This window comes from Bos mutus, chromosome 20 (genome assembly GCF_027580195.1).
Source record: "Bos mutus isolate GX-2022 chromosome 20, NWIPB_WYAK_1.1, whole genome shotgun sequence".
Classification (NCBI taxonomy): domain Eukaryota; kingdom Metazoa; phylum Chordata; class Mammalia; order Artiodactyla; family Bovidae; genus Bos; species Bos mutus.
Window position 1 is genome coordinate 27,938,270 of NC_091636.1, and position 12,575 is coordinate 27,950,844.

The window sequence follows — 12,575 nt, forward strand, 5'->3', positions numbered from 1 at the left end:
CTGGCGCTTCGAGTCAGGCAATGCGCTGGATGCCTAAGACAGTCGCTCCTTAGGCGGCCCCGCCCTCCGGACTGGGTCGCGGAAGCGCCGACAGATCTGGAAGGTCCCCGAGGGGCGGGGCCTCTGAGAGGCTTCCGCGCTGAGCTCGGGCAGGGCCGGGTGGATTGCCTTCCATCTGGAGCAGAGCCTGGGCTCCACCGCTCCCCTCCGCCCGCGAGGGGATGCAGCTACCCGAAAGTAAGGCTGTCGTTGCTGCGGCTGTGGTGTATATATGTCCTCGAGACGCGAATCCATGTCTGCCTTCACGCCTCCCGGCCTCTCGTGGCTCCTCCTCCCGAACTGCCCATCCCATCTGGGGGTGAGAGGGTGGGGTGCTGAGCTCTGGCCTGGAGCAGAGGCACGGGAGTTCGTCTCGGCTCTCGCCTGACTAGCAGCCTGACCTTGGACAAATATTTCAGCTTAGTTATCTCCAGTGCAGTGTGTAGGGTGGTGGTGGGTGTGCTAGAAATACTCTTCAAGGTCTCTTCTGCCGCTGACATCTCTTTTCAGGAACCTGGTATCCTCAAGGACAGTTGCCTATTTTTAAAAGGAGGTAACTGTCAGCCTTGTTTTCAAAGAGCAACTAGAATTCTGACTAGAACAACAGTCTGTCTCTCTTATTTCGACCTGCCAACTATGTTCACTCAAAGAGGTGCTTTTTTCCACCTATGTACCTCTTTGAAACTGCAAAGATGTTCCCAGTTGTGAAAAATTTGTGAGTGTGTATGATTTGCTTTCTAGTGTGTGGAAGTGTTTACACATAAATTACGTGTGTCTCCAAACTATAAAGCTCAGTTTACAGGTTTTTGACTTTAAAGAACTTTCCTTCTCGCAAACTTAAAATTGCTGAGTTCGTCAGTTTATGTAAACATTGAAGAACTATGAAATTCAGAAGAGTGTTGCCAAAAAAATGTCTTGATGACGTATTCAAAAAAGAACAAACCGTTACAGAAAAACTTCATAGTAAAATATAAAGTCTTTGTCTAAAGTCAGTGATAAGTCTGAATTCATTGTATGGTGCTTTTTTGGTTGTTTGAAATTTGGGGAAATTTTTTGAAATTTAAAGTGTGGGGGGAAAAAATTGATTTATTTTATTTATTTTTGGCTGCCCTGGGTCTTCCTTGCTGCTTGCAGGCTTTCTCTAGTTGCGGTGAGTAGGAGCTACGCTCTGGTGGCAGTGTGTGGACTTCTGGTTGGGTACTCCCCGCCTTTAGTGTGTGTGAGCCCAGTAGTTGCCGTGCAGGGGCTTAGTTGCTCTGGTATGGGGGCTCTTTCCAGACCAGGAGTGGAACTGATGTCCCCTCCATTGCAGGGCACAGTTCTTAACCACTGGACTACCAGGGAGGCCCTGAAGTGTGGAAAATTTTAATTTTCAGTATAAAAACTGCACAAAGAGAATAGTTTAATTTTTCTTAACAAAACAGAAGTACACAAATGTCTGGTTTTTCTGTGTTACCTAATGTATTACTGAGTTCATGTGAAAACTGTATCTCTGTAGATAATTGACAGTTATAGTCATTAAAAATAAAATTCACTTTACCATTTTGATTTCTTACTGCATGTATATTTACAGTATTCTCTTTCACTAGTTCTTGAGCCTTTATTATGTTGTTGATTTTACCAATACATATTACTGTACTTCTGTTTTACAATTTTCTGAATTTGAGATTTTTTTTCTTTTTTTGCCCCTAGGTGAATTATACTTTAATGTACTACAGGTTGTATACTACGGATGGGAACTATTGAAGTTTATAATGTCAAAAACTTTTTTTAGACCAAAGGTATCTTCCACAAAGGTATGATACACTAAAATGGCCATGTGATAGTTGCCCAAAAGGAGTTATAAATTTTTGAATATGTTCCTAATGACTTGTTACTGCAATCAAAGTAATGGTGCCCAGTACTTATTATAATTAGTGATCTAAAGACTCTAATAATTGTGAAACAACTGTGCACTGAAAACACAACCTTAATTTTTTTTAATTCATTTATTTATTTTAATTGGAGGCTAATTACTTTACAATATTTTAGTGGTTTTTGCCATACACTGACATGAATCAGCCATGGATGTACATGTGTCCCCCATCCCGAACCCCCCTCCCACCTCTCTCCCCATCCCCTCCCCGGGGTTGTCCCAGTACACCAGCTTTGAGTGCCCTGTTTCACACATTGAACTTGGACTGGTGATCTATTTCACATACGGTAATATACATATATCAATGCTGTTCTCTCAGATCATCCCACCCTCTCCTTCTCCCACAGAGTCCAAAAGTCTGTTCTTTATATCTGTGTCTCTTTTGCTGTCTCACATATAGGGTCATCGTTACCATCTTTCTAAATTCCATATATATGCATTAATATACTGTATTGGTGTTTTTCTTTCTGACTTACTTCACTCTGTGTAATAGGCTCCAGTTTCATTCACCTCATTAGAACTGATTCAAATGTATTCTAATAGCTTAGTAATATTCTATTGTATATATATGTACCAGAGTTTTCTTATCCATTCATCTGCCAATGGACATCTAAGTTGCTTCCATGTCCTAGCTATTGTAAACAGTGCTGTGATGAACATTGGGAATGAAAGAGCAATCAGAGAGAAATATGTTGTATGTGGTATTATAACTTGAAAAGCCCCACCTCTTAGAAATTATGTGGTTCCGTGTACCAGTTCTCAGTACAGCTGGTGGATGGGTAGGATGGGTGTCAGACAGTGTACTGGAAGTTATCCATTTTCCTAGTGGTGGATCTGATTGTCCTCTGACTGTAAGTAGATTATTTAACTTTGCTGTTTCTTCTTTTTTTTTTTTTTTTTTAAGGAAAAATTCACATTTATGTAAGAAATAAAACTTTAAAATTTATGAGTAATATGCATATTGAAGTTGCTAGATGAGAATTGCTATTAAGAGTTTTACTACTACTCATATTTTCATGTACTCTATTTTTATAAAGGAAAGGGGCCAAAATTGTAGTACCAGTGATAGTCTTTTAAAGAGGAGGAAATGAGAGGGGTAGCTATGACTGAAATTGTTTTCCCCAGAGGTCTTCCTTCCTTTACCCTCTACTGATCATAATCCTAACCTCTGCCTTTATAAGAGGAATGAAGTGTGATTTTGCATTCATAAAATACCTGTAAGCTCTAACTCCCTTCTCCTGAGCCTACTTGCAGTGCCAATCTCTGTTTGTTTGTTTTTTTCTTTCCTTCCCAGCAAGAAGCACTGTGTAGTAAGTAAATGGTTCACAACTGTGGCTGAGCATTCTTCAAGGAAAATATATCTTTGTTCCCCCTTGTTAGCCAGGCAGGGAATTCCAAAAGTCAGGCACTGAACTAGATTTTTCTAGATTTATACTGTTGGAATGTTAAGAAAAAGTTCACTTTTAAAAATAAAATTATTAAATATTTTTAATAATTAAAAATTAAGTATTTTTAATACTCCTAAATATTTTTAGGTTAAAATATTTTGTTTTTGCATTTTTCACTGTGTATCATTATGAAGGATTTTAAAGAAAAGGAAATGATGGAGGGGAATAGAGAGGTCAGGAGTTTCTATAGACCAGAGGACCGTGAAGTAGAACTCACTGACTTTCCTGCTCTATTAACCTAGTACTCATTTTCCTGAACAAATCTGACAGATCATCCTCTCTGGAAAGCCTGCTTCCCTTTCAGAAACATACTAGTTGCTTCGTGAGCTGAAGAAAAATATAATCAAGTCATACATACGGATTATTCATAGCATCAGTATTCTTAGACCTTATCCTCACAAGTCTTAAGGTTGATAGGGATTACTTCAATGTATGAAATGGTTCTTAGTTTGTGAATATATTAATCTGGTCTAGGCAGAAGTGTTCCTTTTCTTACTGCTCTACGTGGTTGCCTTTTTCTTTATTCTGTTTTACTTCTTTTTTGATAGGTGATTTTAATTTTTGTGTTTCAAAGCTACAAATGAGTTTTAAAAGAATCAGCCTCATCTTTACCCTGAAAGTGAAAGTCACTCAGTTGTATCCAACTCTTTGCAACCCCATGGACTGTAGCCACCAGGCTCCTCTGTCCGTGGGATTCGCCAGGCAAAAATACTGAAGTGGATTGTCATTTCCTTCTCCAGGGTTTTTCCAACCCAGGGATTGAATCTGGGTCTCCTGCATTGCAGGCAGATTCTTTACTGTCTGAGCTACCAGGGAAGCCACCAATCTTTACCCTGGAAAGATTATTTATAAAAATAATTGTTTGTACTCTGTATTCATCTATATGGCATTTATCATTGCCATGGTCAAGTAGATAAGCATGCATTTATACTTATTGTAAAGTAGAAGAATAACATACATAGAGTCAGTTTTATTTAAAGAATTTGTGAGATTTATTGTCAATGTTGCTAATAGAAGAATTTTTAATAGAGTAGTTACATAGGGAATAGATGCAAAAAAATGTAACTTTATTTATATGGTTTCTTTTTTTCAGGTAACAAACTGGGTAGACCCATCATTTGATGGTTTTTCAGAGACTACAAGCATTTCTGCTATTACTGCCGCATCATTAAGTGTGAATAACTCAAGTCTTAGAAGAAAAAAGGTGCCTTCCACATTAGAAAGTAGCCGATTTCCGGCTAGCAAAGGAGGAAACCTATCTTCCTCTAAACAGATCTGTGGTCTAGAAAATTCAAAAGAATATCTGTCAGAAAATGAACCATGGGTGGATAAATACAAACCAGAAACTCAGGTAATAATTAGCATACAAAGAAGTCTTCATAATTTAGTTTCAGGAAGGAGAGGGATGTGCATTTTTGTTATTATTCATAAAAACCTTTTTGCCTAAATGAATTAGAAAAAAATAATAACTTCTAAGTTTTTTTATATTTCCAGTCTCGAATTTTCCCAGCAGTTATTCTGAAGATATATCATTGGTTATTTGTCTTTGATTTAATTTAACCCTTTGATTTAGTTTCATTTAATCAACCCCTAACATTGACTTAATCTGTTTAATTTTTTGTAAAGTCCCTCCCTATTTATTACCTTAATAAAATATATTTCAGGATTTTTAAATATTTTATAATTTCAGATGTGCTTCAGATATTCATATGTTGTGGTCAGTTTAACAATAGAATTTTTCCATATGAATATAAAGAAGTACAATCAAAAAGACTTTTTTATTATGTTACTCATTTGCTAGTTTTTTCATTAAAAATGTGTACAATAGTCTGTGCGATGTATCAGAAATTTTTGAGTTAAAGTGTTTTTATTTTAAACTTGAAAATTTTAGCATGAACTTGCTGTGCATAAAAAGAAAATTGAAGAAGTTGAAACCTGGTTAAAAGCTGAAGTCTTAGAAAGGCAGCCAAAACAGGTAACTAAATAAGAAATGTTTTTGTTGTTTTTTTAAGCAGTTTTTTTTATTTATTTTTGTTTCTTTGTTTATTAGTGTTTTTTTGGGCCATGCTGAGTCTTTGTTGCTGTGTGGGAGTTTCTCTAGTTGCAGCGAGCGGGGCTGCTCTCTAGTTGTGGTGAGAGGGCTTCTCATTGGAGTGCCTGCTCTTGTTGCAGAGCACAGGCTATGTATAGGGCGTGTGGGCTTCAGACCTCAGTAGTGGTGGCTCCCGGGCTTAGAGCACAAGCTCGGTCGTGGTGGTGCATGGGCTTAGCTGCTCTGAAGCATATGGGATCTTCCTGACCCAGGGATCAAATCTGTGTCTCCTGCATTGGCAGGTGGATTCTTTACCACTGAGCCACCAGGGAAACCCCAAGGAATGTTTAGAAATACTTGACCTCAGATGTTTCTCTGCCTTATAGTTGGTTGTAGGAAGTTAAAAACTTTCATGCTGATGGACATCTAGGTTGCTTCCATGTCCTGGCTATTATAAACATGCTGACTTTGTACTCATGAGTCCATCTCATCTGTGGTAGAAAGCTGTCTGACCTTACTACTTCTGCCTCATTAAAAGACTCAAGAGACTTTGAGTTTTCTCCTTTACTTTATCTCTTTTTCCCTCTTATGTCTAAAGCATAGTAAACCATTTGGGTGCTAATATATTTAGCATATCAGATTATCTCACACTGAAGCAAGTAGGCAAATTACATACTAGTTTTTTACTAAATATAACCTAAAATAATCATTTATTTTACCCTGTAAAATGTTTTTTCTTTCACCTCGTAATTTCATAATTGCCCTTGACTCCCAAGCTAGAATATTCTTCCTCTCTTTCTTTTTAAACTTTTAAAATTTTTAGATTCTGCAAACATAAAAATAGAATAGTAATTGAATATTCACAAACCTGTAATATAGCCATCATTTTCCCCCATGAGTATTTTAACATAAAATGTAAACATTTGACATTTAATTCCCTAACATGATCTCGTGATCCATTCATATTCACATTTTCCCAGTTGTCCTCAAAATGTCTTTTATATCTGGTTTGTTACAACCAGTGCATGATCAAGGACCATCCATTACATTTGATTATTATATCTGTTAGGGCTTTAAAATCTAGAACAGTTCCCTTCACTTTTCTCTTTCTCTCTATGACATTGACTTACTGAAGAGACCATGGTCTTTTTATCCTGTTGTTTGATCGGTAGATTAAGGAGGTGATAGTCAAAACTCTTCATTGTAATTTCCTCTTGCATTTGGCACATAATCTATTGGAAGATGCTTTGGCAGCATATAGGATTTTCTGACAGTCTTTCACCTAAGAGATTTAGTGTTCATTTTCAGTCCTTGTCTGGTTAGTAATTTTGTTAAGATTGTGAAATGGTGAATTTTCTACTTCTATTATTGTTATTTCTATAATTGTTAGCTGGCATTTTTCTATAAAAATAGATTTCCTCATTACTAACTGGGTTTGCTTAGTTATTAATACCTTTAAATACATTTCCAACTGGAAAGACAGGATAAATTACTTTGAGATGAAGAGTTGGTGTTTTCATTACCTCCAGTGGTAAACAGGTCCTTTTTTGAATCAAGATTCTTTCTGACTGGTTTGTCAATCTAATCTTTGGTGTAGAGTTAAGATAATGTACTCAAAATGAATCTTCATTTTCAGCATTGGTATTCCTCTACTGGCTCATAGAAATCACTTGTTTCTCTGAGTACCAATTCTTGGGTACTTTCTCAGAAAGCTTTTTCTCATTGTGTTGTTTGGTCATCTCAACTAAATAGTCTTTATTTTTCAGTGACCACTGTGTTTTATCACTTAACAGTACCTTTTTTTTTTTTTTTTTTTAGTATAAGCATTATTGTGTCTTAAACCTACACAAGTGTTAACACAAGTGTTATTGTTATTGTTTTACCAGTAGGATGACTTAGCTGTGTGTGCATGCATATAGGTATTAGCGAAAGTATTTCCTCTACAGTTTGAAAAGCTTCTTCCCTCTAGGAAGTTGTACTTTAACCAGCCATATACTCTTTATTATACAAAACTTTCAATGTCAGTAATTATAAGACATTTTGATTTTAAAAATCCTGGATAATTTCTAGATTTCTGTATGGAAAAGCTAAAAAATTGTTTTTTCACTGAGTTTAATTTTGGAGGCCAACTTCTTTCCTTCAAAATATAGTAAATCTATTACAATGTAAGCATTGGGGGGATTAAAAAAATATTTAGTGTTCCAATAGGAGACTAGCTCCCAATTCTGTTGCTAGAAGCAAAACCTGGTGTGGCTGTATCATGTGTCAGAAAACATATGCAACTTTGTTCCATAAGAAAAATGCAAGGCTGCCTGTGTTTGAGCTTCCTCTTCTTTTGAAAAGAAGTAGTTTCCTTAGAAGTAATCAGTTCTCATTAACAGCATTAGTTATGTTCTGTTAAAGTCCCTGCAAGCAAAGAATTAGCAAGTCCTGAACCATTGCTCCTATGGGAAATGCAAGATTGGTTCCTTCAAAACCTAATGATGAAAGAAAACGAAAAACCTAATGTTGCTCTGGTCACATTTTCATCACTTCCCCATCAATACATAACCTTGTTTTGTATGTTTCTGTGTAAAGATACCTTATTTATTTCAGTTCAATTCAGTCACTCAGTCGTGTCCGACTCTTTGCGACCCCATGAATCACAGCACGCCAGGCCTCCCTGTCCATCACCGACTCCCGGAGTTTACTCAAACTCATGTCCATTGTGTCAGTGATGCCATCCAACCATCTCATCCTGTGTCGTCCCCTTCTCCTCCTGCCCTCAATCTTTCCCAGCATCAGGGTCTTTTCCAATGAGTCAGCTCTTCACATCAGATGACCAAAGTATTGGAGTTTCAGCTTCAGCATCAGTCCTTTCAATGAACACATAGGACTGATCTCCTTTAGGATGGATGGTTGGATGGACTGGTTGGATCTCCTTGCAGTCCAAGGGACTCTCAGGAGTCTTCTCCAACACCACAGTTCAAAAGCATCAGTTCTTCGGCGCTCAGTTTTCTTTACAATCCAGCTCTCACATCCATACATGACCACTGGAAAATTTTATTTATTTACTTATTTTTTGGCGTGTGGGATCTTAGTTCCCTGCCCAGGGATCCAACCAGCATCCATCCCCCTGCAGTGGATACACAGAGTCTTATCTACTCGACTGCCAGGGAAGTCCTCAAGATACCTTATTTAATATGTATTATTAGATCATTAACATTAAACTCATGGCCTGTAGAACTATCACTCATAAGGTCTTCCATTTTAAAAAATAGAACAGGGGAATCCCCTGGTGGTCCACTAAGTTAAGACTTAGTGTTTTCACTGCCAGTGTCCAGGTTCAGTCACTGGTGGGGAAACTAAAATTCAATAAGCTGCATGGCATGGCAAAAAAAAAATAGAATTAAATAAAATGAATAGTGTAACTGGCTCTTCTCTGGGTACAAGTACACATGCCCTTGTTCACCATAGTTAATAAAGGTAAACAAGCAAGCAAGGATCACAGCCCACCGTTACATGTGGGATATCTTCCCCTGATAATTTTTCAGTTTTAAACTTTTAAAACTTTTTTTTCAATGTGTGAGGAAATGTTACTGAGACCTATAACCTTTAGTCTGTCTTTAGAGTCCTGTCTCTGGTAAATACATTTCTTAGTATACATTTCTTAAAAAACCTGATATCCAAACTGAGGTCATTCCATAAGAATATTATACTTGTATAATATTGAACTATATAATCCAAAGAGAGGTTGATATTAAGATTGAATTTTCTGAGTTCAGGTAACCTCTAAAAATACTTGTATCAGACATGACCTCTTTAATCTAGCTGAAGGTGTTTTAATTTGGCTGCTGAATAGTCCTTGGGAGGAACATAGTGCAAGAATTGTGGATACAGTCACCATTTAGGACAGTATGGAGATGGCTTAAAAATTTAGGAATAAAACTACTGTTGTTCAGTTGCTCAGTCGTGTCCAACTCTACCATATGACCATATGGTTTTATGGTCATATGGTACCATAAAACTACCATATGACCCAACAGTCCCACTACTAGGCATATACCCTGAGAAAACCATAATTGAGAAAGACACATGTACCCCATTGTTCATCACAGCACTATTTACAATAGCTATGACATAGAAGCAGCCCAGATGGCCATTGACAGATGAATGGATAAAGAAGCTGTGGAACATATATAAAGTGGACTATTAGTTCAGTTCAGTCGCTCAGTCATGTCCGACTCTTTGCAACCCCATGAATCGCAGCACACCAGGCCTCCCTGTCCATCACCAACTCCCGGAGTTCACTCAAACTCACGTCCGTCGAGTTGGTGATGCCATCCAGCCATCTCATCCTCTGTCGTCCCCTTTTCCTCCTGCCCCCAATCCCTCCCAGCATCAGAGTCTTTTCCAATGAGTCAGCTCTTCGCATGAGGTGGCATTCCTTCCAACTCAGCCATAAAAACGGATGTGTTTGAATCATTCCTATTCTCATGAGGTGAATGAACTAGAGCCTATTATACACAGTGAAGTAAGTCAGAGAAAAATACCACATGGTAATGCGTGTTTATAGAATCTAGAGAGACGGTACTGATGGACCTATCTGAGGGACAGCAGTGGAGATGCAAACAGAACAAACTTGTGAGCACAGCAGGGGAAGAAGAACATGGGGCTAATTGAGAGAATAGCATTGAAATATAAACAGTACCACACATAAAATCAGATAGCCAGTGGAAATTTGCTCTGCGGCATAAGGAGTTCAAATCCCGTGCTCTGAAACAACCTAGACGGATAGAAGGTGCTGGGAGGTGGGAGGGAGGTGCAACAGGGAGGGGGCATGTGTGTACCTATGGCTGATTCACATCATATATGGCAGAAACCAACAGAATATTGTCAAGCAATTGTCCTCTAATTAAAAAAATTTTTATAAAGATACTAAGAAAAAATGGAAGTCCCCCCGCCCCCCAAAAATTGAATGAGAAATTATCAGAAGCTGTGCTTAGAAGTTCAGGAAATAAGATACTTTTATCTATAGCTGGTTTAGTCCAGCTAACATTGTGCAATTAATTCTGCTTTTATGACTAAATATTTCTAGAGATAATATTTAAGAAGAATATTAAAACAATATTCTAACATTCCAATGATTTTGATTTTTTATTGATGTTTATATTTGGTTTTAGGGTGGATCTATTTTATTAATAACAGGACCTCCTGGATGTGGAAAAACAACAACTATAAAAATACTAGCAAAAGAGCATGGTATTCAAGTACAAGAGTGGATTAATCCAGTTTTACCAGAATTCCAAAAAGATGATTTCAAGGAGATATTGAATCCTGGTAAGGTTTGTTGTGAAGGTAGTGGAAATAGTGGGAAAGTCTGTGTTTACAGAAGATTTGAAACAAGCCCCTCAGACCCTACTTGGATATGTTTTTGAGAGGAAGGTATGTATTGCGGCTCCTGTACTTGATCGGCATCTGCCCACTACCAGCTGCTTCACAGTCAGAGGAGCAATCACATGAAACTTTATGGGTGCATTTAGGTTCAGAGAGAAGTAACTTTAGGAGAAGGAAGGAGAGGGTCCCTCCAATAAAAGAGGTGGTGCTCAGTCGCCCAGTCACGTCTGACTCAGTGCAACCCCATGGACTGTAGCCCGCCAGGCTCCTCTGTCCATGGGGATTCTCCAGATAAGAATACTGGAATGGGTTGCCATGTTGTCCTCCAGGGGATCTTCCTGACCCAGGGATTGAACCCAGGTCTCCTGCATTGCAGGCAGATTCTTCACCATCTAAGCCACCAGGGAAAATACTGTGTAATGTAATATAATGTAATACAACTTCACATATATGCTTATAAACTCCAGCATGATCATTTTTAACTTGCATAGCTTTCCTATTGCTGCTTTAGAGTAACTAGGCTAGGCATATACAAATCACCTAGGCCATTTTGAAGTGCAAGAGTTTCTGTAGAAGGACAATTATATTAGTATTTTAATGTGGGGTATTCTTTAAAATGCTATTTTTAGGTTCTGTACCATCTGTGCATATGCATACTCTTTTGCTGCTACTCCTGTAATTCTTACTACTTTCTAGTAGTAATGTTACTTTTGACAATCTGAAAGTCTTTATTTACAATCTTCTGCATAAAATATTACTTCTTGTAGTCCTAATAAGTTTACTAATCAGTCATTCTGTTTTTGTCATTAAAACTTATTAAGGTAAAACTTACTGAAAATAGCTCATTTATGATCACACACTTACTGGGAGAGTCTTCATTGTGTAGACAAAGTCATAAATATTTGTACCACTTTTATGATTTTTATACTAACAGCTGTGTTCTGAAATCAAGTTAACTCCATATTACATTTCTTGGTACAGAAGCATTATAGTGTTATTCATAGTGAGTTTGTCTTTTGAAATGAATATTCTGTTTTAAATTTGAACAGTTTTAAATTAAAAAACAGTCTACAGTATTGTGTGCTACTTTATCTTTATGTATATGTAAATATATTTAGTAATATTCATGTATGTTATGTACTGCTGCTGCTAAGTCGCTTCAGTCGTGTCCGACTCTGTGCGACCCCATGGACTGCAGCCTACCAGGCTCCTCCATCCATGGGATTTTCCAGGCAAGAGTACCGGAGTGGGTTGCCATTGCCTTCTCCGATGTTATGTACATATATGTAATATTGATATATACATAGTTTGTGGAAAGTAAGTGTTAAGTATGTTTCTTTTCAGAATCAAGCTTCCATATATTTCCCTACCAGTCTCAGATAGCAGTTTTTAAAGAGTTTCTACTAAGAGCAACAAAATATAACCAACTACAAATGCTTGGAGATGATCTGAGAACTGATAAGAAGATAATTCTAGTTGAAGTAAGGATAACTTTTGAGATTCTGCTGTAACTATTGAATAAACAATTGCAAGATATATCTTATGTGAGAGTGACATTAACTCTGTCCATGGTACTAGTAGTGGTAAAATATAAAGTCTTTGTGTAATAGAATAAACTTGCATTAAACTTGGATAGAGTAACTATAGGTTGCATGTGTATATATATTATAGGTTAGTGAACTTTAAAAATTTAATGGCCTAAATGTAGAGAGGCAAAAAAATAATTGGAAAATGATGTCTTAGAATATTATAACTTGCAGTGACC

The 12,575-nt window shown here is 37.4% G+C and overlaps 1 protein-coding gene across 2 annotated transcripts in view; it reads left to right on the forward strand.

Moving 5' to 3' along the window:
- Positions 1 to 98: 98 nt before the first annotated feature.
- The window catches only part of RAD17 (RAD17 checkpoint clamp loader component), a 34,004-nt gene continuing 21,527 nt past the window's right edge, over positions 99 to 12,575 (forward strand). The window contains exons 1-6 of one of the 2 annotated variants that reach the window (XM_005889351.3): positions 99 to 237; positions 1,732 to 1,835; positions 4,496 to 4,753; positions 5,294 to 5,377; positions 10,597 to 10,753; positions 12,155 to 12,291. In XM_005889351.3, coding sequence (XP_005889413.1) covers positions 222 to 237; positions 1,732 to 1,835; positions 4,496 to 4,753; positions 5,294 to 5,377; positions 10,597 to 10,753; positions 12,155 to 12,291 — 756 coding nt within the window. In that variant the 5' untranslated portion in view covers positions 99 to 221. Of the gene's footprint in view, positions 238 to 277; positions 593 to 1,731; positions 1,836 to 4,495; positions 4,754 to 5,293; positions 5,378 to 10,596; positions 10,754 to 12,154; positions 12,292 to 12,575 lie in introns of those variants that run through there. The other variant, XM_070357556.1, reaches the window with a different exon arrangement.